This window comes from Prunus avium, chromosome 1 (genome assembly GCF_965620075.1).
Source record: "Prunus avium chromosome 1, drPruAviu1.hap1.1, whole genome shotgun sequence".
NCBI classification, from domain to species: domain Eukaryota; kingdom Viridiplantae; phylum Streptophyta; class Magnoliopsida; order Rosales; family Rosaceae; genus Prunus; species Prunus avium.
In genome coordinates this window covers 55,817,379-55,839,300 of record NC_142284.1, presented here as the reverse complement: position 1 = coordinate 55,839,300, position 21,922 = coordinate 55,817,379, and the positions used below count along the sequence as shown (strand labels likewise).

The following is a 21,922-nucleotide window of genomic DNA, read 5'->3' as shown; positions in this document are numbered from 1 at the left end:
TCAGTTTCCAAAATCATTCTCGTGGTCCTTTAACTTCACTTTCGTTAGGACAAATGGTCATGCTGTCAATTTTGTTATCTTTTTTATTAAATGTTGGGGCAAAATGATAGTTTTGTATTATTTTTAATTTCCACCATCTGAATATTCCTTTCACCCAAAAAATAAAAACTGAAAAACTTTCTTCCTATCCTCGTCATCGCAGGGAGGGTGGGTATGGTGTGGGTTGGGGGAGCCCCATCAGTTGTTGTCGAGATGGTGGGTTAATTGGCTCGATGTCGGGTGGAGGTTGTCCATAGCTTTGTTGGAATATTCATATGGTGGAAATTAAAAATAATACAAAAAATACCATTTTGTCCCTGCATTTAACATAAAAAGTTAACAAAAATGACGACATGACCATTTGTCCTAACGAAACTAAAGTTGAAGGACTATGGGAACGATTCTGGAAATTGAGGAACCAAAACGCGAATCATGTGAAAATTCAGAGACCATTGAACCTAAAAACCCTATTTTCATTGTATTTAGTGAATGAACATTAATAAGCGTGTTATTATTGTCTCAACTCATTATGCAACCATCTCAACCACTTAATTTTTCTATTCGTGTTTGTAACATGAAATCATGCCAGCTGGTCAAAGTACAAATTTGGTACAATCTCAAAAAGTTTAACAAATATAAATTGTAACTTTTGTAAATAATTCAATCATCATCTGGACAGTGCAAGAAACTAAAAAGAAAGAAGGCCAGAAGGTTCAAGGTGCCATGTTGAATGAGGACATATACAATTTAGACAAGTCACAACCAATAATGGGCTGAGAAGAAGCAAATCTTATGAACAATGCAATACAGTTCAATTATATTTTTCCTTATCAGCACCAAATAATTGTCCAATCCTAATTCATCTCATGAACCAATAAAGTTCTCCAGGAAGATGGTCATTCTTGCTCCAAGTACCTGTCAACTGGGTTCAAATATTTATGAAATAATTCAAGTTAAAAAAGAGTTTTTAGCCTTTTTGAAGCTTCCAATATACTTTCTCTGTGGGCAAAAGCACCAACTCTGATGTACTCTTCACCTCCAGGACCAAATCCCTTTCCTGGTATGGTCACTATGTCTGTCTTTTCAAGAATTTCATTGAATACATCCCAAGAACTCAACCCTGGAAAATGTACCCATATATAAGGTGCATTTTTGCCACCATACACCTTCAACCCAAGTGATCTGAATGTGTCCACAATTATTTTTGCATTTTCCTTGTAGTAGTCAACCACTGTGGTTATGGCCTGAAAATGTAAAAAGCACAACTCACAAACAGTTAAAATTTGAAACTGCATTGGATTTTAACTTACTAGAGAATTAATGGATGCTTGGAAAAGAAATGGGGTGTAAACTATAACCTGGTAACCTTCTGCAGAAAGGCATGCTAGCCCTCCAGCCTGGGCAATATTTGATGCACCATTGAAGCAGGTGCACACTATGCGGTTATAGTCCTTTATGACAGGAAATCCATTTGCATACAACAACTCATCAGGGACAACCGTCCATCCGAGGCGGACCCCTGTGAACCCAGCAAATTTGGAGAAGGATGAAACTTCAATTGCAACCTGCACACAAAATTGGCCAAAACCACTCCCAGTGAGAATCCCTTTGTATGTCAAGTTTAACAAGAAGGTTTTGTATTGTTAAACACAAAATGACATATGGTGGTGAGGAGAACTGGTGAGAAACCTCTCTGGCCCCAGGAATTTCATAAATCGATCTCGGGCTGTCATCAGATATATAAGCAGCATAGGAGGAGTCATAAACAATTATTGATCCGTTTGCTTTTGCAAACTCCACCAGTTGCTTTAGTTGCTGCTGTGATGCAGCATTGCCAGTTGGATTGTTTGGAGAGCAGAAAAATATGATATCCGCCCTTGAAGCAGTTGATAGATCAGGAAAAAAATTATTCTCAGGCCTGCAGTTCAGGTACACAATGTTCTTATACTTCCCAGTTTCCTCTTGAAACCTGCCAGCTCGACCGGCAATGACAGTAGAATCTATATATGCCTGTCCCAAACCATAGTAAATCAATAAGGTTCCAAGCAAAAAAATTCAATGGGAAAATAATGGATGTGTGGCCTCCATGTAGCTTTAATTTAGTATTCCAAGACGTTTATAAACATCAGCTATAACCTTGTTTCTGTAGGCACAAGAGCCAGTCTACCATAGTTGCAATGGAAAAAGGAAAATTAATATTGAGAGTGAGATGACACTGATTATTTTCCTCATGTCTCATCCTAATTTAGAATTAAAGAAAGACATATTTGATTTTATTTATATTTACCGGAAACGAAGGGTCTTGCACAGCTACTGTCACATTGGATCCCAGAAGCATCTGCTTGGGGGAAAAGTCAGAATTAATAACACGCTTTTCATCTTAAAAGCAACCTAAATAGTAACAGATCTTTATATTGTTCCACTCTTATCCAATTATGAAAAGCTTTACTGCATAAACGAAGTTTTCGTACCTGAAGGCGAGAAATGTCGCACTGTGCACCATCTGATACAAAAACCTCATCGCCTTCTATGCCCATATTGTTGTAGAATTTTTCTGCAATTGCCCTTCTTAATTCCTGCACCAAAATTTGATAACCTCTGTTAAATAAAAATAGGTAGATGGACATACTTAATAATAATCTTGGAGAAGCATGGCAATTGCAGAAACATCATGACCAACATGAAATTTTACTCAAACTCCGGGAGTTGTAAGGCAAAGATTCCATCGTACCATGTGGCCTTGCTCAGCTCCATACCCTCTGTAACCTTGAACTGTTGATAGAGCATGTGCATGCTGCAAAGTAGACACAGAAACACAAGAGCTTAATATTCGTCGTTGACAAGAAATCAAATGAAAAAAAATAGATCAGTACAACTTAGCCATCAAGAAAAGAAAATGACAAGTTTTTGTTCTTTCTCTGCTTCTTTCAACTCCAACAAAGCAATAAACAGAAAGCAAAAAAGTAAAAGAAATGAAACGAAACAGTACTAATGGGTGAAGAAAAGCTAGTGAAGATCCACTGCCAAAGAGGCTTGCATATACCAAAGAGTTTTATATCTCTACATCTACAAGTAGGTTATAAAGAGAAGACGTATACGATGAAGACATGCAGTCGTCACTACTTTCCCAAATATTGGATTATAGTGGAAATGGAAACTAATGATAAAAATAAAAGAACAGTTCAACTGGAAAGTAATATCAAACAGGACCAGCATACTATCATTTGTAATTGTGTTGTCAGGCATTCGCTCAAGTGGTAAGGCATGGTGCTGTTTGAAAAGGTTTTAGATTCAAACTTTACTCAGATGAAAAATTACATACAACAATCTGAGATCCACAAAATTACCTCAGCCATAGAAGATGTGATTATGTCTGGTATAGGTTCTGTAGTATTACCAACACCAAGTCTTATTAATCTTGCATGTGGGTACTTCTGAGTATGCACAAACTCGCGCATGAATATCTGGATAAGCGGCCACAAGGTATGTAGAAAAATTAGCACTCAAATGGTTATGTCACACAACCAAAAGATAATTTTGTTATCACAAGTAACAAGAGTTCCAAGTTCCAACCAGGTGGAATAAGGTTTGATCCTACTCATGAGGATGCTGTAAATTCCCATTCCAAAACAAGAAATCTTAAAACAATTGGGGTTTGTGGAACACCAATCCAGACAATTAGTTTGAGACAAACTACATGATATAAAGTGATAGGAGGGCCAAAGTTCATGATCAAGATATCAGAAGCTGCTGACCTCCGGAAACAGATATTCATTTTGCAGGTTCTCCATATTGACACTGCGTGAGACTTTTGTGCAATGACCTGTGATTGCATTGCATTGCTTATTAGTTGCTTAGTCATTTGTGACACATGAAAACAATTTCGCATAACGATGTCGATAACATGAACATATTAGTACACCAACATTTTCCAAGCTGCAGAAATGACGAGTAAAGTTTTGAGATTGTAATAACTTACCAACTCTCATCTCATTTCCAGACGTTGAACTGTAAATAATCCATGAAACAATAATGCAACTAAATGAGTTCGTTACATAAGACATGGCCCAAAAGAAACAAAAGAAAACATCAGTGAACAATTTATGCATCTATTAACAATGTATAACCTGGTCCAGATTGTTTTAGGTTGTGATGAAATGCAAGAAGGCATGCAAATACGTGATGACAGTTGAAGATAATGCATCATTTGTTGTAGCGATATGAATATCAACACAGAGGAATAGTGGTATATTCCAGTATGATACTACGAACTGCAATAACAACAATATATATAGTCGAGCTCGAAGTGACACTAAAAAAGCCTCATAGCCCTTAAAAAGCCTTCTGCACCTCTAACCATTTCTTAGCTAGTTCCCATATGCAAACAAACGTAAAATGAAGCTACTCGTGACAGCCATCAGGATCATGATTGTTCGCATTATTTTCGATACAGCTTCTTGGACAATGATGTCTTTGGATGTCTCAATACAATGAACTTGTACATAAGTTTCCCTGAACGTACCATTTTTTTCCAAATCGATTGGTATGGAATTACAATGTAATGTCTACAAAAAGCTCCAAACACAAAGAAAAGTCATGGGGCCGCATGTTAGTTGGAATCTAGCTTGTACCTTGATATAAATCACAACCAGAAGCCATTTACGTGACACTAAAAATTTTGTACGTACGATGTGGTGGGGACTGACTTGGCTGCTACAGAAACTTTCAGTATTTTGGAGGAGTCGTGGAACATTTGGCTTGAACATTATTTTCGACAATAATGATAAATGACTAGTACTTGCTCAGACTAAAGCATTTAGCATGACCTCTAGAAGTAAATGAAACGTACACACTTGAGAAGCATCTTAATTAATATGTGGAGCCTCTTCATAGTCTTTAGGTAAGTTTTACAAGAAAACAGTACCTTGACTCGAGGAGTAAATTTTATACCAAGTAGTCCTGCAATGCAGGTAAAGTTGAGAGAAATTTGAATCTTCTGGTGTGGAATTCCACACCATCTGGACTTGGAAAGTTCTCATCTTCACCAAACCCAGAAGGCTCAATCAGCATCAGCAGATAGTGGAGGGACTTTCCTTTGACACCTACAGCACCATAGACCAAAAACAAACCCATACAATTAAAGTTGGACCCTCAAAGAACCCAAGAATTTCAACTATACATGCATGTAAATTGAATTTTAAGTAGACCCATGAAAATTTCTGAACTTTTAAATTAATTTGTACTTGTAATCAAGGAAATGCAGAAAAGTAAACACAATGTCTCCAGCTGTGTAGATAGGTTTCATTTACCAAGAATATGCTGCAAGAAATTTGAGGCCTCTGTGAATTGCTATCAAATTTCTTAGAAAGGTCAGCCATTCATGAATTATTGGAATTTGGGACACTCACATAAGCACGAAAAGGAAAGTTGTTGAAGTAAAGATGGCAGCAATTTTGATAGAATTAACGAAATAAGGAGGTGTTACCAATTTGCTCATGGGGTATATTCTATAGTTTAATAAAAAATCAACTATGCTATTCGCTTATATTATAACACGTAGATTATTACTCGACGTTATCACCCTTGGACTCAACAATTTCTCACAACTTATTATTGTGATTGTGTGGTTATGTTATTGATTTGGGGTTTGGGATATGATTAACCTTTAATAAAGATGGAAGTTTCATGCCTCCTCTGTAATCCTCTGTTTATTGTCTTGTTATATGAAATAGAAACCATGATATGTTATTAATTTTCTAATTTTTGGTTGAATATCTGATTTCAACAGGGGCATTCGAAAAAAAAGAGAGAAGAAAATGGTACATAAGCAATTGCTGCTTCAGTGATGGGTTATGAAGAAAATGGAATGGAAGCAAGTTGAGCGAGAAATATCCCAGCAAAAGAAGAGAAATCACTTTTCGTTCAAAAAAAGAAAAGAAAAAGAAAAGAAAGCATTGGATGGGTTTTTGGTCGGACGAGAAGGTTGGAATCGGTGGGAGGGTATTCTGGAGATTTTGTACTGACTAAAAGTATTCTTAACTAAGTAGCTTTTTGTTTTTTTTTTCCTGCTATTTTTTTAATTAAGGAGAGGAGAGAAAAGGGACAAAGTAGAGAGGAAGAAGATAAATGAGAGAGAGAAAGAAGATAGGCAAAAGAGGTGAGGAAGAGGAAAGATGGAAGAGCATACCTAAAAACTAAGCAAAAACCTAACTGGAGGGATATTAAATTGGGAAATAGCCTTCTATGCCACCCATTTCATAATTTTAACTAAAAATACCACCCCTTCCCAATTTTTTTACAACTATCAACTATAAATATAAAATTATTGTCCACTTATTACTGATTTTTCCCAAGTTCAGAAATTAGCTTCTCTCTCAACTCTCTTCGCTCTATCTCTTCGGCCCGTCTCTCTCCCTCGTGTACCTCTCTCTCTCCAACGCAATTGTCTTTCTCCCTCAGCAGTGGCTGTTCATCCTCTCCACCGTTGACATCCACGAGGTACTCTTCATATACATTTTCTTTGAAATTTGGGGTTTTTGTGAATTTGGTTTATGATGTATGGATTTGTAAGAAATTGGTTTAGGGTTTTAGTGTTTAGGGGTTACTCAGAAATTGGGCTCTGTGATTTCTACAAGAATTAATTCCCAAACGTTTGGGCTCTGTAAGAAATTGGTTTAGGGTTTGAGCTTAAAATCACAGGGTTTTAGTGTTTAGGCGTTACTCAGAAATTGGATTTGTAAGAAATTGGTTTAGGGTTTTATTGTTTGATGAGATTTGAAGCTCTAGGCTCTGTGATTTTTACAAGAATTAATTCCACAATATTCTGATTTTACTTGTTCAAATCAAAGCAAAGGAAGGGACGTTGTTTATGGATGGGTAATTGTCAAAAACGATTTCTGGAATCTACATGCTTATAATCAAATTTTGCAGATTGTCAATGGTCCACAGTCCACATTTGAGACCGAGAACGCCTCAGTCACCACTGCCATCACTCTCCATCGCTCATTAGCTTGTTTCTTCAGAAGACAAATCATTCTCTCAAGCTCTTTTCAGAATTCGATCATCTGGTCAGTTGATTCAATTTTCTTATGAAAATTTATTTGAAGTCTTAAAAGTATTTACTTAAAAGAACTGGTTTTGTGGTGTCAGGTTCTTGAATGGAGCTTGCAAAACCAAGGTCAAATCCTTTGGTCAAGAAACTCTAGCAGGTAGCTTCTTTGGCATATAGAAATTGGTTGCACAGTAGTCTTATCAAACAAAAATACTTGGGCATACACCTGATTAACTAACATTACTCTCTTCCATACTATAGATTCTTTGACTCTGAGAGCTCAAAAAATTTCATACATGAAATGGCTTTAGATGCTAATGGGAGGAGACTGTTGGTAACCTCTGGTTCAGTAAGAGCACCCATATATCAGGTTGTTCTCTCTTCTTCATATGTGTGTGTTGTGTGTCTTCGTCATGTACATTGTACAGTGCTACTCAATTAGAGTCAACTTGCTAAGCATATTGAATATAGCCATCCAAAGATGGGTCGCACTTGGATTATTGACTTGGAAACCAAACTGAACATTTTGGTGGTCTTGGATTTCCCTGATTGCCATGCTTTGTAAGATGTAGGTGATGCTTCTGTTTTAACACAAAGTTTTGTTTCATAAATTTGGCTCAGGTTCGGGATCATGCTATTGGGTTGAGAACTCTCCCACACAGTGCAGCAATAACTACTGTCGATTGGCACCCAACTTTGCCTCTATTCGTAACAGGATCAGCTGATAACTCTGTCCGAGTCACATCTATGTCATAAAGGTTTCTGATTTGATCTCTTTGTTCTTGGTGTGCTTGAGGTTGAATAAAGTTCACTCCGGGTTTGTTTGAACAGGTTTCACTCTGGCTTTCATCTGAGCAGGTTGTCTTGTATTCTTATGTAGGTGTAAATCATTGAACAGTTTGTTTTATAGAGCATAGCCATTCTTCGAAAGTTTGGGCATGTCCGTGTTGTGTGGCATTATCTATCTGCTTCATGCTTCGCATAAAAATAAAAGATGGAAGTTTAGGGCCCGTTTCGATACTAAGATTTGAATTTGATATCTATTGATTATAAATATGTGCATTTCAAATTTATAAATTTGAAATCAACATGTTTGGTTTACATATTTTACAACAAGAATTTCAGTCAAGGATTTCAAATGTTCTAAGAATCGCTAGGCAGTAGGTGGGCGGCATGCAGGGAATTGGGGCCTAGGCGGGCGCCTAGGTGTTTCATTTTTTTTATAATTATTTTGTATTATAAATTTATACCAAAATCATGCAAAATAAAAGGATTTATAAAAGAAAACTTTAACATTTTCTGACCTCTATATTATCTGACTTTTACTTTTTCCTATGTATCTCTGACTTTGTTTTTTCCCTTAGGCTGGATTAGCTCTTGGAGAGTTGCGAAAGGAAAATAATTCCTAAGAAGCCTTTGGCTAGCAACTAATCCAACTTCAAGTCAAGAACATCTTTTGCATCCTCAACTTTTACAGAAGCCTCTCCGCCCATTCCTTGCTCGAGGGTATTTTGACGATGTAGGAGTGTAAAATGTGATTCCATTAAGGACGTTGTGTCCTTTTTGTAATATGTTGTAGATTATGAATATATAGTGGGAATGTGGAATGAAATTATAGTGGGAATGTGGAGTTTTTGTATTGCCTTTGTATTGCTCCCCTATTGCATTTGTATTGTCATCGTATTGCCATTGTAGTGTTGTGGTATTGCCTGGTTATTGCACTTATATTTGTTTCTTATCACCTGTTTTTTCAAGTCTATCTTGTGAAAGAACTTATAAGGATATTTTGTAAAAGAAAACGCTTGATTGTATTAGTTTATTTTGTAAAGGAAAATGTTAGATCATTATTCATTATCATATAAATAAGGTATAACAAGCACCGTATATGTATCTCTTCAATATGATTGATTCGCGTTCAGCTATTGGTGTAAGAATGTGATTCCATTATTGCTTTTTTTATTGATTATTTATTATTGTAAGAATGTGATTCCATTAAGGACGTCACGTCCTTTTTATAAATCAAACTCGTAGTTGCTTTCCCTGAAAGCTAAGCCTGGTTATTACTCGTAGTTGCTTTTCCACCTTATCAAATCTCATCAAACAATAAAACCCTAAACCAATTTCTTACAAATCCAATTTCTAAGTAACCCCTAAACACTAAAACCCTGTGATTTTAAGCTCAAACCCTAAACCAATTTCTTACAGAGCCTAAACGTTTGGGAATTAATTCTTGTAGAAATCACAGAGCCCAATTTCTGAGTAACCCCTAAACACTAAAACCCTAAACAAATTTCTTACAAATCCATACACCATAAACCAAATTCACAAAAACGCCAAATTTCAAAGAAAATGTATATGAAGAGTACCTCGTGGATGTCAACAGTGGAGAGGATGAATAGCCACTGCTGAGGGAGAAAGACAATTGCGTCGGAGAGAGAGAGGTACACGAGGGAGAGAGACGGGCCGAAGAGATAGAGCAAAGAGAGTTGAGAGAGAAGCTAATTTCTGAACTTGGGAAAAATCAGCAATAAGTGGACAATAATTTTATATTTATAGGTGATAGTTGTAAAAAAATTGGAAATGGGTGGTATTTTTAGTTAAAATTATGAAATGGATGGCATAGAAGGCTATTTCCCTATTAAATTTATAGGGTCAGTTTTTAATGTTCTGACAATCTAACATTTAAGTGATGTCCTACTTTTTCAGCTCATTTACTTATTGCTGTCTTAAAATGCAGGTTGGTAGCTGGTATTGATAATGCTGTAATTGTTGATAGATTTTTTGACAAATCCAACTGGTGCATTGTCCTGAAGAAAAAACTATGAAAAGCCAAACAACAGAACCTTGCGGGGCATGGAAAAACTTGATGTAAACCATAAGCTCTGCAGCCTGGAACAGCAAATGTGCGGCTGGTGATGGACAAAATCCATTCAACTTGTTTCCAGTGTGCCATTGGAAAACTGCTCTTTGATTGTGAGGAATTGCTTTTGAATTATACAAGCTTTTATCAGAGGTAGTTGACTGCGACTGTAGTGGTCAGCTATTGTTCTGTGCCACATGCAAAAGACAGAGCATCAAATATTATTTTGATTTATTGCTTGTCTGGCCACAATCATTGGTGTGGCATTAAATAGCTCTTTACACGCAATAAGAAGGATTCCTAAGAGCATCCACAATTATGCTCTCTATTTTTTGGTTAAATTTTAATTAAAAACATATAAAAGTTATTTTAGGTTCTCTCTATAAAATTTAAACTCCAATCGTACTCTCTAGTTTAGGGAGTCATAAATGCTATAACTCATTTTTAATTGGTTCATATCTATTAAAAAATAATATAAAAAATAGTTAGCATTAATTAAAGGTTTGAAATACTCATTAAATTATAGGGAGTCACTAAAAGTCCTTTCTCTCTCTTCAAATTTAGGGCCCCCATCGGCCCATGAGCCCGCAGGCCAAATAATGAGGCCTAGATTTTGGGTTTAGGGAGTCATCATAATTAAGTTAGGATAAATTGTATTGTTTTGATTGTGATTGTGTTCATTCAATTGAATATGCTAAACTCAATTTTTGGGATGGGAGCGATAGAATCCAACATTCTATTTCAATATTTGATTTTTTGGTCTACATTTCCTATTGCAATATTTCATGTCACGGGTTTGAACCTCCATGACACCAATAGTGTGTAGAAGAAGACCCCTTTCTCCTTCTTCAGGAAGAAATGTGTGTGCATAAAAAAAAATATTAGCTTATCCTAAATTGCGCTTTAAGATTAAACCTCACACTCGAACGTCAGGAAGAAATGATAAATTTTATTAATAAAAAAAATCAAATGGGAAGTCAGAGAACTTAACAGGTGGCGTGATTTCATTGAGTTGGGATACTGATGTGGATGGCTGACCCTGGCATACCCGTGCCAGGAAGTTTTTCTCTTCTTTCGTCTCCCTCCCTCTCTGAAAAACCCTAATTGAACACAACGCAGTCTCTCAAGACAAGACAAGCAAAAAGGAAGCAATCCATATCATTCGGATTGGATTAGCCGCTGGTTAACGAACTTCTTCAGCTCCTCGCTTTTAAAAAAAGCAGCTTTTGACCCTCACTGCAGTCATGTCTGCTGGATCAGGTCAACTTCACTGCTCTCTCTCTCTCTCTCTCTCTCTCTCTCTCTCTCTCTCTCTCTCTCTCTCTATGTATTTATATATGTATCTATGTCCGTAAGTTGTGGTTAATCTGACTTTCAGTAATATATGTTTGTTCTGGATATTTGTATTGTGAAAAACTCTGTTAATCTCCATTGACCTAACCAAAACATAAATAAAAGATTATGTTAATCTCTATAATTTTTGAAACCCTAAATTCATATGATAACAGCAGACACTGAATTTGGTAATGAAAAGTTGGGTTTGTGATTGAAGTTGCTAATTCATCAAAGTCACCTCCCAAAACAAGAAGCTTAGGAAAGTAGGACAACATCAATCAGACACATTTCACTTTTCAATCAATATGAACAGTAGTGGCACGAAAATAAAGAAAGGAAAAGATTGAAACTGTATTCAACAAAATGCATAGACATTAGGATTTTTATGCATTTAGGGATGCCCAGATTGTATTTCTTAGGGGCCATGATTTGTCAAAATAGAGAAGCTGCCGTAGCGAGCTGTTCGATATAATTCCTGGACACACTGGTTATAGTTTTTTCCCCTTAATAACTGGGGTAGGAGTTCTTTCCTGATAGACTGTAATTAGGCCCTTGTTTCCTGGAAAGCAAAACATCTTTGAACCTCTTCCCTGCTAATTTGGTTCGGTTGCTTGAATTAAAGCTAAAATGTACTAGTTTGGGCCTCCTATAAACAATTTTTCTGCTTTCCCCCAAAAAAATTCTCCTTTTTACTGTTCATTGTATTTCTGTCATGGGATACACATGCATATGTACTGTTATGATTCTTTGGCCTACATAAGGATCTTGAAATTTTGTGTTTCAAATTATGACCTTAGCCGTTGTTTTTTTTTTTTTCAGGTCATTTATGATTAGAACAGTGTTCCAGGTGATGTTTTGTAATGTTCTAAGAGCAAGTAGAAGCTTTTATCTGTCTAGTAAGGCCTTCCATCTTCCCACTGTAATAATTGGTAGTGTTTCTTATTCAGGAATCTTCAGTACTATGAGAGAAGTCAAGGTAAAAGGTGTGTCTAGTTTGTGTACTCTTGATTCCAATGGAGAATCTCACATCCTACAATCTGAATTAGCTAGTGACAGCCAGAGAAATTCATCCTTGAATGTGCAATTCACTCCTGAAATTGAAAAGAAGTATGTTCATCATGTTTATGATGCTATCGCGCCCCATTTCAGTTCAACCCGGTTTGCTAAGTGGCCAAAAGTAGCCAATTTTTTATCTTCCTTACCTTCAGAATCTCTTGTCCTGGATGCAGGATGTGGGAATGGGAAGTACTTGGGATTTAATCCTGATTGTTTTTACATCGGATGTGATACAAGTGCCCCTCTTATCAAAATTTGTGCAGATAGAGGGCATGAAGTGTTGGTTGCAGACGCTGTAGATCTGCCATATAGAACTAGTTTTGGTGATGCGGCTATATCTATAGCTGTATTACATCATCTAAGTACAGAGGGTAGAAGGAAAAAGGCAATCGAAGAGTTGATCCGAGTTGTGAAAAAGGGTGGCCTAGTTCTAATAACAGTTTGGGCTGTAGAACAAGAAGATAAATCACTACTTGCCAGATGGACTCCACTTACCCAAAAGTATGGGGAAGAGTGGATAGGACCTGGTAGTCCACGTGTTCGTAGCCCTTCATCCTGCACATTGGAAAGCATTCCAGAAACAGAGGAGAATGGTTTTGGAGAGCGTAAGAAAGATTCCGGCCAGAGTTCTATGCAGAGTTTGCAGGAAATAACCTCTCAAATTGAAAGTTATTCAGGGGCTTCTACTGATGTAAAAAATGCAAATAATCAACAAGAATATTTCATCCCCTGGCACTTACCATATCATCGTGCTGAAGTAAGTGGTGCTTCTGCTTGTGCTCTTGCAAATGGCCTTGCAAAGAAAGATGATAAAAAGGGTGCCGTAGTGTATAACAGATACTACCATGTTTTCAGTGAAGGCGAGCTTGAAAGGTAACAAGTCATTTTCTTTCTGTTTCCATTTGTATGTATATTTTCCTTTTGCTCTGTTTTCCAGTCAGTTAATGCTTTCCCTAATTAAGACATGTCTAGTGCCTATTAGGATAGAATTTTGCATTTGTATGTAAATTTTGCATTTACCTAATCTTGAACATGTCTAGTGCGTATTAGGACAGAATTTTGATGCATCTATGCATATGGATTTCTTATCACAGCTGGATCATTTAGAGCAGTACTTAATGTGTTGGAATTGTAGGAGTTGTTTAACAAACTGAGTTTTCCCCAGCACGATGATGACACCTATGAATCAAAAAATGGTCCAAATTTTTCACTCATTAAAAAAAAATATATATTTGATTTCTTAAAGGTGCTTCTAATGTAGAAAACGGGTAAGAATTGGGGTGATAGGTACTTAAATAGACGTACATAGTTATGATACTTAGCTTATAAACTTATTGATCTATGTGGAGCTAACATGTCACCCAACTTGTTAACTTTGTGCCTGAAAGGTGAGCTACTGCTTATAGGATTAGGGATGCAGTGGCTCGAAGTTGCATTCTACTGTCATTTTGTCATACTTAACACTTTGGGTGACAAAACCATTCATGGCAAAAGTAAAAGAGGCCAACCTTCACAGTGGACCAGCCTTCCCTGTGGGAGACGAGGCTCAATCATGATGGTAGGCCACCCTCTAAGTTAAAGCAGAATCCTTTGATGGTAGTGGTTAAGAAATTCAAAAAAGTTGGAGGTTGTAGTTACTTTAAGTTAGCTTCTCACTGCAGCCCAGTTGCTTTAAAGATAGGAGACTTTAAGAGACTAGGTTCAGACTTTAGACAGTATATCTTTCGAATGCCAAAATAAGGCAATAAATAAAAAGAAACTGCCAAAGAAGAGCTTTTGTTTGGTACCTTTTTGTTTTTTTTTTCCTGCTATTTTTTTAATTAAGGAGAGGAGAGAGGGACAAAGTAGAGAGGAAGAAGATAAATGAGAGAGAGAGAAGATAGGCAAAAGAGGTGAGGAAGAGGAAAGACAGAAGAGCATACCTAAAAACTAAGCAAAAACCTAACTGGAGGGATATTAAATTTATGGGGTCAGTTTTTAATGTTCTGACAATCTAACATTTAAGTGATGTCCTACTTTTTCAGCTCATTTACCTATTGCTGTCTTAAAATGCAGGTTGGTAGCTGGTATTGATAATGCTGTAATTGTTGATAGATTTTTTGACAAATCCAACTGGTGCATTGTCCTGGAGAAAAAAACTATGAAAAGCCAAACAACAGAACCTTGCGGGGCATGGAAAAACTTAATGTAAACCATAAGCTCTGCAGCCTGGAACAGCAAATGTGCGGCTGGTGATGGACAAAATCCGTTCAACTTGTTTCCAGTGTGCCATGGGAAAACTGCTTTTTGATTGTGAGGAATTGCTTTTGAATTATACAAGCTTTTATGAGAGGTTGTTGACTGCGACTGTAGTGGTCAGCTATTGTTCTGTGCCACATGCAAAACAGAGAGCATCACAATCATGCTCTTTATTTTTTGGTTAAATTTGAGCTAAAAACATATAAAAGTTATTTTAGGAGCTCTCTATAAAATTTAGGGTTATTCGCAGCAATGGTCCCTCAACTATACCTGTAGTTACAATTTGGTCACTCAATTCAATTATTAGTTGCAGAGGTCACTCAATTGGGTGTTATGTTGCACCGTTAGTTCCTACCGTCAAGTCTCTCTAACGGTAAGGACTAATAGTGCAACACAACATCTAATTGAATGACCTCTGTAACTATTTTTGGAGTTGAGTGACCAAAATGTAACTCCAAGTATAGTTGAGGGATCATTGCTACAAATAATCCTAATTGAAAAGTCACATTTGCCCATCAATAATCTAAGATATGCTTGTCACGTCATCATTTTAAACAGAAAAAGTCACAGACTTGACAGAAGGACTAATGGTGCAACAAAACACCTACTTGAGTAACCAAACTGTAACTACGGGTATAGTTGAGGGACCATTACTACAAATAACCCTAAAATTTAAACTCCAATCATACTCTCTAGTTTAAGGAGTCATAAATGCTATAACTCCCTTTTAATTGGTCCATATCTATTAAAAAATAGTTAGCATTAATTAAAGGTTATAAAGAGCCACTAGGAGTCTTTTCTCTCTCATCAAATTTAGGAGCTCTTAGAAGTCTCCCTATTTTAGGAGGTGGATAGAGAGCATGGTTAGAGTTGTATTTTTCCAATTCCTCCTTAAAATTTGTCTAAAGAGGTGGTTTAGGGATCTCATTGTGGATGCTTTAACGCAAGAACAACTAGACAATAGTTATCTTATAGTGATCAATCGTCAAATTTCACTGTTCAATTTGTCCCTTTTTTTTTTTTTGGGTCAATATTGTACAATTTATCCCTCAAAAGGAGAAAGACTTCCATAAAATTAGGATAACACTATTTTGCTATTCCCGATAACGTTTTGACACGCGTGACAACACTTTCACATAGCATAATACTATTGGTCAGGGATAACAAAATAGTGTTATCCCTGTTGCAACTAAGTTTTTCTCCTACTACAGTGCTTTTGGGGGTTGGTGAGATGTCTACGTGAAAGTACTTTTGGGCCTTCTGATTATTTTTTATTTTTGGGCCTTCTGATTATTTTTTATATTTTTTGAATACAAGAGATAGTCTAAACCTTAAGAGGGAGAATGTTTCTCACACATACTACCAACGTGCGATAAAGGTTCGAACTTGAGGTTACTGGTCTACAAATCAATGCCTTTTTTTTACTAGGCTAGACTTCGTTGGTGGACCTTTTAATTATTAATATTTGGAATGAGTGGAATTTATAGCTTTTTACAGATTTAGGGTTTAAACAGTCATCATAATTAAGTTAGGATAAATGACATTGTTTTGATTGTGATTGTGTTCATTCATTTGGATATGCTAAACTCGGTTTCTTGGATGGGAGCAATAGAATCCAACATTCTATTTCAATATTTGATTTTTTGGTCTCCATTTCCTATTGCAATATTTCATGTCTCAGATTTGAAACCCCATAACACCACTAGTGTGTGTATGAGAAGTCCCTCTTTCTCCTTTTTCAAGAAGAAATGTGTGTACATAAAAAAAATATTAGCTCATCCTAAACTGCGCTTTAAGATAAAACCTCACACTTGAACGGGACAAACAAAAATAACTTAACCTACCACGTGGCAGGAAAGTACCTAATAATTCTTATGAATGCAAGTACATCATGAGTTTGAGCCACTGAACCAATCATTTTAATTTTAGCTCCAGCATGATGACTGCCAACTATTTCTCACAGAGAAATTTATAGCCATTCTTTTCCATCATGAAAAGACATTGAAGGACCTGGACCTGAATTAAAAATTTGCTTTGCTGCTGCTAGGGTTCTTGAATATTGATGAAGACGATGCATTAACTTCCAACTTTTCAGCTCACCAAACCCTACGCGTTGCATTATTCTGATAAATTATAATTGTTTTGATGGACAGCTATCCTTTTATACTTTATTTATAGTGTCACATTTATAATTTTTGCTTTTTTTTTTTTCTTATACAAAATCATCAGTCCATAACTCATATAAGATTTTGTGCATTTTATGTTGTGGAAGTGAGTTACCTCCCTCTCTGGTTCATGAATTAATGTTGTAGTTGGTTGTTGAGATGTGGACACTCAGATATGATATATGAAACGCAGCACAAGTTGGAAAATCATTTTGAGGAGTGGGAATTTTTGGGACCAATTACACATGTTATGTCATTTATTTTTATTTTTAGTACAAGCTAAACTACACAGAGAGGATTCCTCACATACACGCACATAACTAAGATGTCATGAAGTTCGATCTTGAAACCTCTTATTTGCACGTTAATGTCTTTTTCCACTAGCTAGACTCCGTTGGCTCTTGACTGATATGTCATTATATATTTAATTGATGCGTCCTTATTTTAATTTTATTTTTCCGGCAGCATTATTTTTTAAGACAAGTAATGTAATAACCAGCATGAATTAGGACCCTACATGATACCAATGAATTGACAAATCATAGGAAGATTTTAGCCACACAATATGTTCGAATGTCTAAGAGCATCCGCAATGATGCTCTCTATTTCTTAGCTAAAATTTAGCTAAAAATATAAAAAAAACTATTTTAGGAGCTCTCTGAAAAATTTCAACTCCAACCATACTCCCTAATTTGGAGAGTCATAAATGCTATAACTCTTTTTTGATTGGTCCATCTCTATTAAAAAAAATAAAATAAAAAATAGTTAGCATTAAATAAAGGTTTGAAATACTCATTCAATAAGGCAGCATTAAATTATAGGGAGCCACTAGGAGTCATTTCTCTCTCCTCAGATTTAGGAGCTCCTAGAGGACTCCTTATTTTAGGAGGTGAATAGGGAGCATGATTGGAGTTGCATTTTTACAATGCCTCCCTAAAATTTGTCTAAGAATGTGATCTAGGAAGCCCATTGTAGATGCTCTAATATTTTCATAAGTACACTGTACACACTCCTCTTCTTGAAGCTATATATAACTTCATGCGTGTCCTCATGTACTTATATACATTTGGACCATTTATATACTAAAATTGATGTGATTAATTGAGCTGAATTATAATGATTTGATCTAGCTAGTAATATTATAATGATTCGAACCTTCATGACTGATTTGATCTAGCTAGTAATATTATAATGATTCGAACCTTCATGACTCCTTGACAGTGCGTGTGAGAAACGCCTCTCCTTCAATTACTTGTATTAAAAAAATAAAAAGATTATACATATATAGTATTTTAATATTGCGGTTGAGTGTACTTTTAAAAAAGCAAAGATGCTGTCGGTATTATTGATATTGTTGGACACTTCGACCTTACACGTATCAATACATTATCGATACAATTCGTGGATCAAGTTGACAGGACTATATGTATATATTATTGGTACATTATTGTGATGAATTTGCTCAAACATGTTCTCCTAGTCATGCCACGTTGGTTGGTTGCCCATGCAGGTACGTTTATTTTGGACGGGACATCTCATGATTTGGTTGTTGTTGGTCACTGTTATTCATCTTTGGACTGCCACTCACGACAACACCCATAATACTCGTTATTCTACTAGATATTCTATTATATATATGGGATCATATAGGAGCCCAGAAACTCTCTCTCTCTCTCTCTCTCTCTCATGCGCGTGTCTGTCGTCTTTGCAGTATGATGACTTGACTCCATCAGTCCATCTACTATCCATCTATAAATTTGGGTCCATCGCAGAAAAGTATAGTAAACCAACCAAGAAAAGATTATCACTTCAAAATTTAATGTGCATGAACATGCAAAATATTGATTACCATTTACTGGTAAGTTGGAATGGTTTTATGAACGTGTACGGGAGGATACATGTTTAGGTGATGTAAACCCTATTGACAAGAGATGGAGAGAGGCATAAGATCTTTTAAGTTGGCAGCTTGATTATTATATCATGTTAGAATGTGATAGCATCCAATTCAAAACCAATAAGCAAGTGGAGATGCTCAAGATCTTTTAACCTCTTTATACGACTAAGCTTCCATTTCCAATGTTAGACATATTCGAGGTCATATGTTTAATTTTTCATGTCCCAAATATCACTTGTATTGTGTAAAATAATCATATATATCACAATATGATAAAGTATGTGCATCCTAAAGTGTAACTACAGTTTTGTGTAAGTAATATAATTTGTTTGGTTATATTGGAGATCTACTCTAGCAAAAGTTAATCCACCCTCTCCATCGCTACTTTTTTGTTGTTGTCAAAGTTAGGGAGGGGGTGTTTTTTTTTTTTTTTTCACACATCCAATCAGTATGTTGTGAGGGTTCGAACACGAGACTAGTGAATTGAAAATTTAATCACCAAATATTAGAGGAATATACAAAATAAATATGGGACAAAATGAACACACAATTTTATTTTTGAAGAGAAAATGAGCCCACCGTATCTTCGATCTTTAATGCAATACTAATACTAAAAATAAAATACAATTTCTAATTTTAAGCAGTATATCTATGTTTTATTCTTTATGCCTTCTTGGTGCTGAAAATATAATGTATACTTATATCCTAGAGAGTTAATTGAAAACCCGTACCTAAACTTTGTAGAATCATAAATGAACGAAACAAGTATAAATAAATTGGTGCATCTATTGCAACAAAAAAAGTAGTAAGCAACCAAAGATGCCTGGAAACCTATGCTCACTGGAAGCTCTTTCCTCTTCCTTCCAAGTCCATAGCAAGTCAAGGGAAACATCCCCTCTAGAATACGAGGCCACCAAGCCCCATGCAAACCACTTAAAATTTCAGAAATTCAATTCCCTTCCTCAATCAGCAAGGGAGCTTTCAAACAAAGCAATTTCTTTCCACTTCGAGGAGACACTTTTGAAGTCACCTTCCCTGTTTCCTTACTTCATGCTTGTGGCCTTTGAAGCTGGTGGGCTTTTGAGGGCTCTAATTTTGTTTCTTTTAAGCCCTTTTATTTGTTTGGTTGGTGGAGAGCTGGGGCTCAAAATCATGGTTTTTTTGTGCTTTTTTGGAATTAGGAAGGAAAAAATGAGAGTTGGGACAGCTGTGCTGCCCAAGTTCTTTTTGGAGGATGTTGGGTGTGAAGGGTTTGATGTGGTGATGAGATGTGGGAAAAAAGTTGGAGTTAGTGACTTGCCTAGAGTCATGGTTGAAGGATTTTTAAAAGATTATGTTGGGGTTGATGTTGTTGTTGCAAGAGAACTAAAAGTGGTTGGTGGATACTTTGTGGGTTTGATGGAGGCAAAAAATACAAACAGTTTGGATTCAAATCTGATTCTTGGAGAGAAAAAGTCAGATTATCAAGCAATTGGTATAATTGGTTGCCACAATGAAAACATGCATGAGCAACTCTTTTCTCATTGCAAGGTTGGTCAACGGTCTTTCATCTCTCTCTCTCTCTCTCTCTCTCTATTTGAAACTGTTTTTGGGTTTTGAACATTTTCCTAACAATACCCATGTCATATATTTTTCAGGAGGTTTACTTGGTGACCGAAGCTGAGAAGCAAAGCTGGAAAAGCCTTCCAAGAGAGAAATACCCAGAACCATTGATTTTCCACGATGGAAGATTGGCCTTCAAACCAACCCAACTTGCCACCTTGGCCATGTTCATGTACATGCCACTAGGAATTTGCCTATGCATCCTAAGATTCCTTTCTGGCATATTTCTACCTCACAGCATTTGCGCTCCAATCTTGGCCTTCACAGGAACAATCACCACAATTTCAAAACCCAAGTCCTCTATTTCCTCAACAAATGGTAAAGGAGAAAAACAAAGAGGCAGACTCTATGTTTGCAACCACAGAACCTTGCTTGATCCTCTCTATGTTCAATTAGCCACCAACAAATCTCTCACTGCTGTCACTTACAGCTTAAGCACAGTGAATGAGAAAATTGCTCCCATGAAGACTGTCAGATTAACAAGAGACAGAGACAGAGATGGGAAAAAAATGGAGAAGCTGTTGAGCCAAGGTGACCTAGTGGTTTGCCCAGAAGGAACCACATGCAGAGAGCCTTATCTGTTAAGGTTCAGTCCATTGTTTGCTGAGCTCACAGATGACATTGTTCCTGTGGCCATAGATGTGAAAGTGAACATGTTTTATGGCACAAGTGCTAGTGGGTTCAAATGTTTGGATCCAGTTTTTCATTTTATGAACCCAAATCCTGTTTATACCATCAGGTTGCTTGAGAATCTGCCAGGATCAAACACATGCAAGCTTGGTGGAAAATCAAGGTTTGAAGTTGCCAATTATGTACAAAATGAGATTGGCAGGGCCTTAGATTTTAGGTGCACCAGTCTCACAAGGAAAGACAAGTATATGGCATTGGCAGGCAATGATGGGAGCTTGAAGGGCTCAAGGAAGGTGACTCATCATGCATGAGTCATAACTCTGAAACTTAATTATCACTAGTTTAGGACATATGTATGGTGAAGAAACCATGTGTAAGCATTAATAATGTATAAGCTTATTTATTGTAGTGACCATGAAACTATGATCAAATCTTATATTGCCCCTCGAAAGTTAAAGTGACCCACTTTGTCCCATGCCGTCATCTACATTCCTAATTCTGTCAATTTTGATGATGTGGCAGGGGTATTATAGTAATTCCATACATGTGGTCATTAAAAAATTAATTAAAAAATATTTTATCTTTAAATAATTTAAAAATTAAAAGTCCAAAATACAACCTAATAAGATTTTTTAAAATTAAATTTTAAAAATAAACCTTACCCCAAACTCTTCCCCGGCCACTTCCTCACCCTCCCAATCCCCGCTCGCCTCCCTACCCCTCAGGCCTGCTCCTCTCTCTCTCTCTCTCACCATCCGCACAACCCAACAGTGTTCTTTTGTTTTGTTTTTTAAAGTAAACAAGCAGGGATCTTGCAAAGTAAGCCTCATCCATTTAATAGTATTCAGATCTTAATAATAAAAATTGGGAAATGAGGGAAGAAGTTGTTTTCTGACATTTCGGCAAGATTTTCAAATTTAATCTCCAAAAACTAATTCCTTCAATCAAAAGCTAGCTTTTAAAGTTAGAAGCACCAAAGTTATATGCATCTGAATATACATGAAGCAGGCATCAAAATAGATGGGTGGTGTAAGAAGTGAGTGAGATTTCCT

The 21,922-nt window shown here is 36.4% G+C and overlaps 3 protein-coding genes and 1 long non-coding RNA gene across 11 annotated transcripts; 3 read left to right on the top strand and 1 right to left on the bottom strand.

The window, feature by feature from the left end:
* Positions 1-689: 689 nt before the first annotated feature.
* LOC110753461 (aminotransferase ALD1, chloroplastic-like) lies at positions 690-9,676 on the bottom strand. Of its 2 annotated transcripts, XM_021954374.2 has the most exons (11): positions 9,457-9,676; positions 4,964-5,141; positions 4,019-4,047; positions 3,795-3,862; positions 3,387-3,503; positions 2,771-2,833; positions 2,511-2,615; positions 2,327-2,377; positions 1,729-2,049; positions 1,398-1,604; positions 692-1,283 (listed from the first exon to the last, which is right to left on the bottom strand). In XM_021954374.2, exons 3-11 carry the CDS (start codon positions 4,026-4,028, stop codon positions 993-995), a joined length of 1,233 nt encoding a protein of 410 aa, XP_021810066.1. In that variant the 5' UTR covers positions 4,029-4,047; positions 4,964-5,141; positions 9,457-9,676; the 3' UTR covers positions 692-992. The 2 variants fall into 2 exon arrangements, with proteins under 2 accessions (XP_021810062.1, XP_021810066.1); XM_021954370.2 differs by lacking the exons at positions 4,964-5,141; positions 9,457-9,676 and adding an exon at positions 4,167-4,952 and having other exon boundaries at positions 690-1,283.
* Positions 5,721-8,831, top strand: LOC110753470 (uncharacterized). 4 transcript variants are annotated; one of them, XR_015832873.1, is made up of 7 exons: positions 5,721-5,735; positions 5,828-6,537; positions 6,970-7,106; positions 7,189-7,247; positions 7,352-7,460; positions 7,712-7,848; positions 8,455-8,831. It is a non-coding gene; the product is annotated as an uncharacterized LOC110753470 (long non-coding RNA). The 4 variants fall into 4 exon arrangements; XR_002526179.2 differs by having other exon boundaries at positions 7,712-7,921; XR_002526175.2 differs by having other exon boundaries at positions 7,712-7,948.
* Positions 9,677-10,970: 1,294 nt separating the features above from the next.
* On the top strand, positions 10,971-14,796 carry LOC110753860 (S-adenosyl-L-methionine-dependent methyltransferases superfamily protein). 4 transcript variants are annotated; one of them, XM_021954858.2, is made up of 4 exons: positions 10,973-11,210; positions 12,105-12,132; positions 12,233-13,214; positions 14,397-14,796. In XM_021954858.2, exons 3-4 carry the CDS (start codon positions 12,247-12,249, stop codon positions 14,530-14,532), a joined length of 1,104 nt encoding a protein of 367 aa, XP_021810550.1. In that variant the 5' UTR covers positions 10,973-11,210; positions 12,105-12,132; positions 12,233-12,246; the 3' UTR covers positions 14,533-14,796. The 4 variants fall into 4 exon arrangements, with proteins under 4 accessions (XP_021810536.2, XP_021810542.2, XP_021810550.1 ...); XM_021954844.2 differs by having other exon boundaries at positions 10,971-11,210; positions 12,105-13,214; XM_021954850.2 differs by lacking the exon at positions 12,105-12,132 and having other exon boundaries at positions 10,972-11,210.
* A 4,636-nt stretch (positions 14,797-19,432) lies between these two features.
* Positions 19,433-21,334, top strand: LOC110753157 (putative glycerol-3-phosphate acyltransferase 3). Its single transcript, XM_021953981.2, has 2 exons — positions 19,433-20,168; positions 20,276-21,334. The coding sequence occupies exons 1-2, from the start codon at positions 19,458-19,460 to the stop codon at positions 21,179-21,181; spliced, it is 1,617 nt and encodes a 538-aa protein (XP_021809673.1). The 5' UTR covers positions 19,433-19,457; the 3' UTR covers positions 21,182-21,334.
* The last annotated feature ends 588 nt before the right edge of the window (positions 21,335-21,922 follow it).

Bases quoted from the DNA above. Each gene is read 5' to 3' on its own strand.
- LOC110753461 (XM_021954370.2), bottom strand. From the start codon at position 4,246: ATGATGCATTATCTTCAACTGTCATCACGTATTTGCATGCCTTCTTGC. The intron at 2,378-2,510 runs GTACGAAAACTT...TCCCCCAAGCAG, and splicing joins GCGACATTTCTCGCCTTCAG to ATGCTTCTGGGATCCAATGT. The intron at 1,284-1,397 runs GTTATAGTTTAC...TTACATTTTCAG, and splicing joins TTTCTGCAGAAGGTTACCAG to GCCATAACCACAGTGGTTGA.
- LOC110753157 (XM_021953981.2), top strand. From the start codon at position 19,458: ATGCCTGGAAACCTATGCTCACTGGAAGCTCTTTCCTCTTCCTTCCAA. The intron at 20,169-20,275 runs GTTGGTCAACGG...TATATTTTTCAG, and splicing joins AACTCTTTTCTCATTGCAAG to GAGGTTTACTTGGTGACCGA.
- LOC110753860 (XM_021954844.2), top strand. From the start codon at position 12,112: ATGATTAGAACAGTGTTCCAGGTGATGTTTTGTAATGTTCTAAGAGCA. The intron at 13,215-14,396 runs GTAACAAGTCAT...CTTAAAATGCAG, and splicing joins AGTGAAGGCGAGCTTGAAAG to GTTGGTAGCTGGTATTGATA.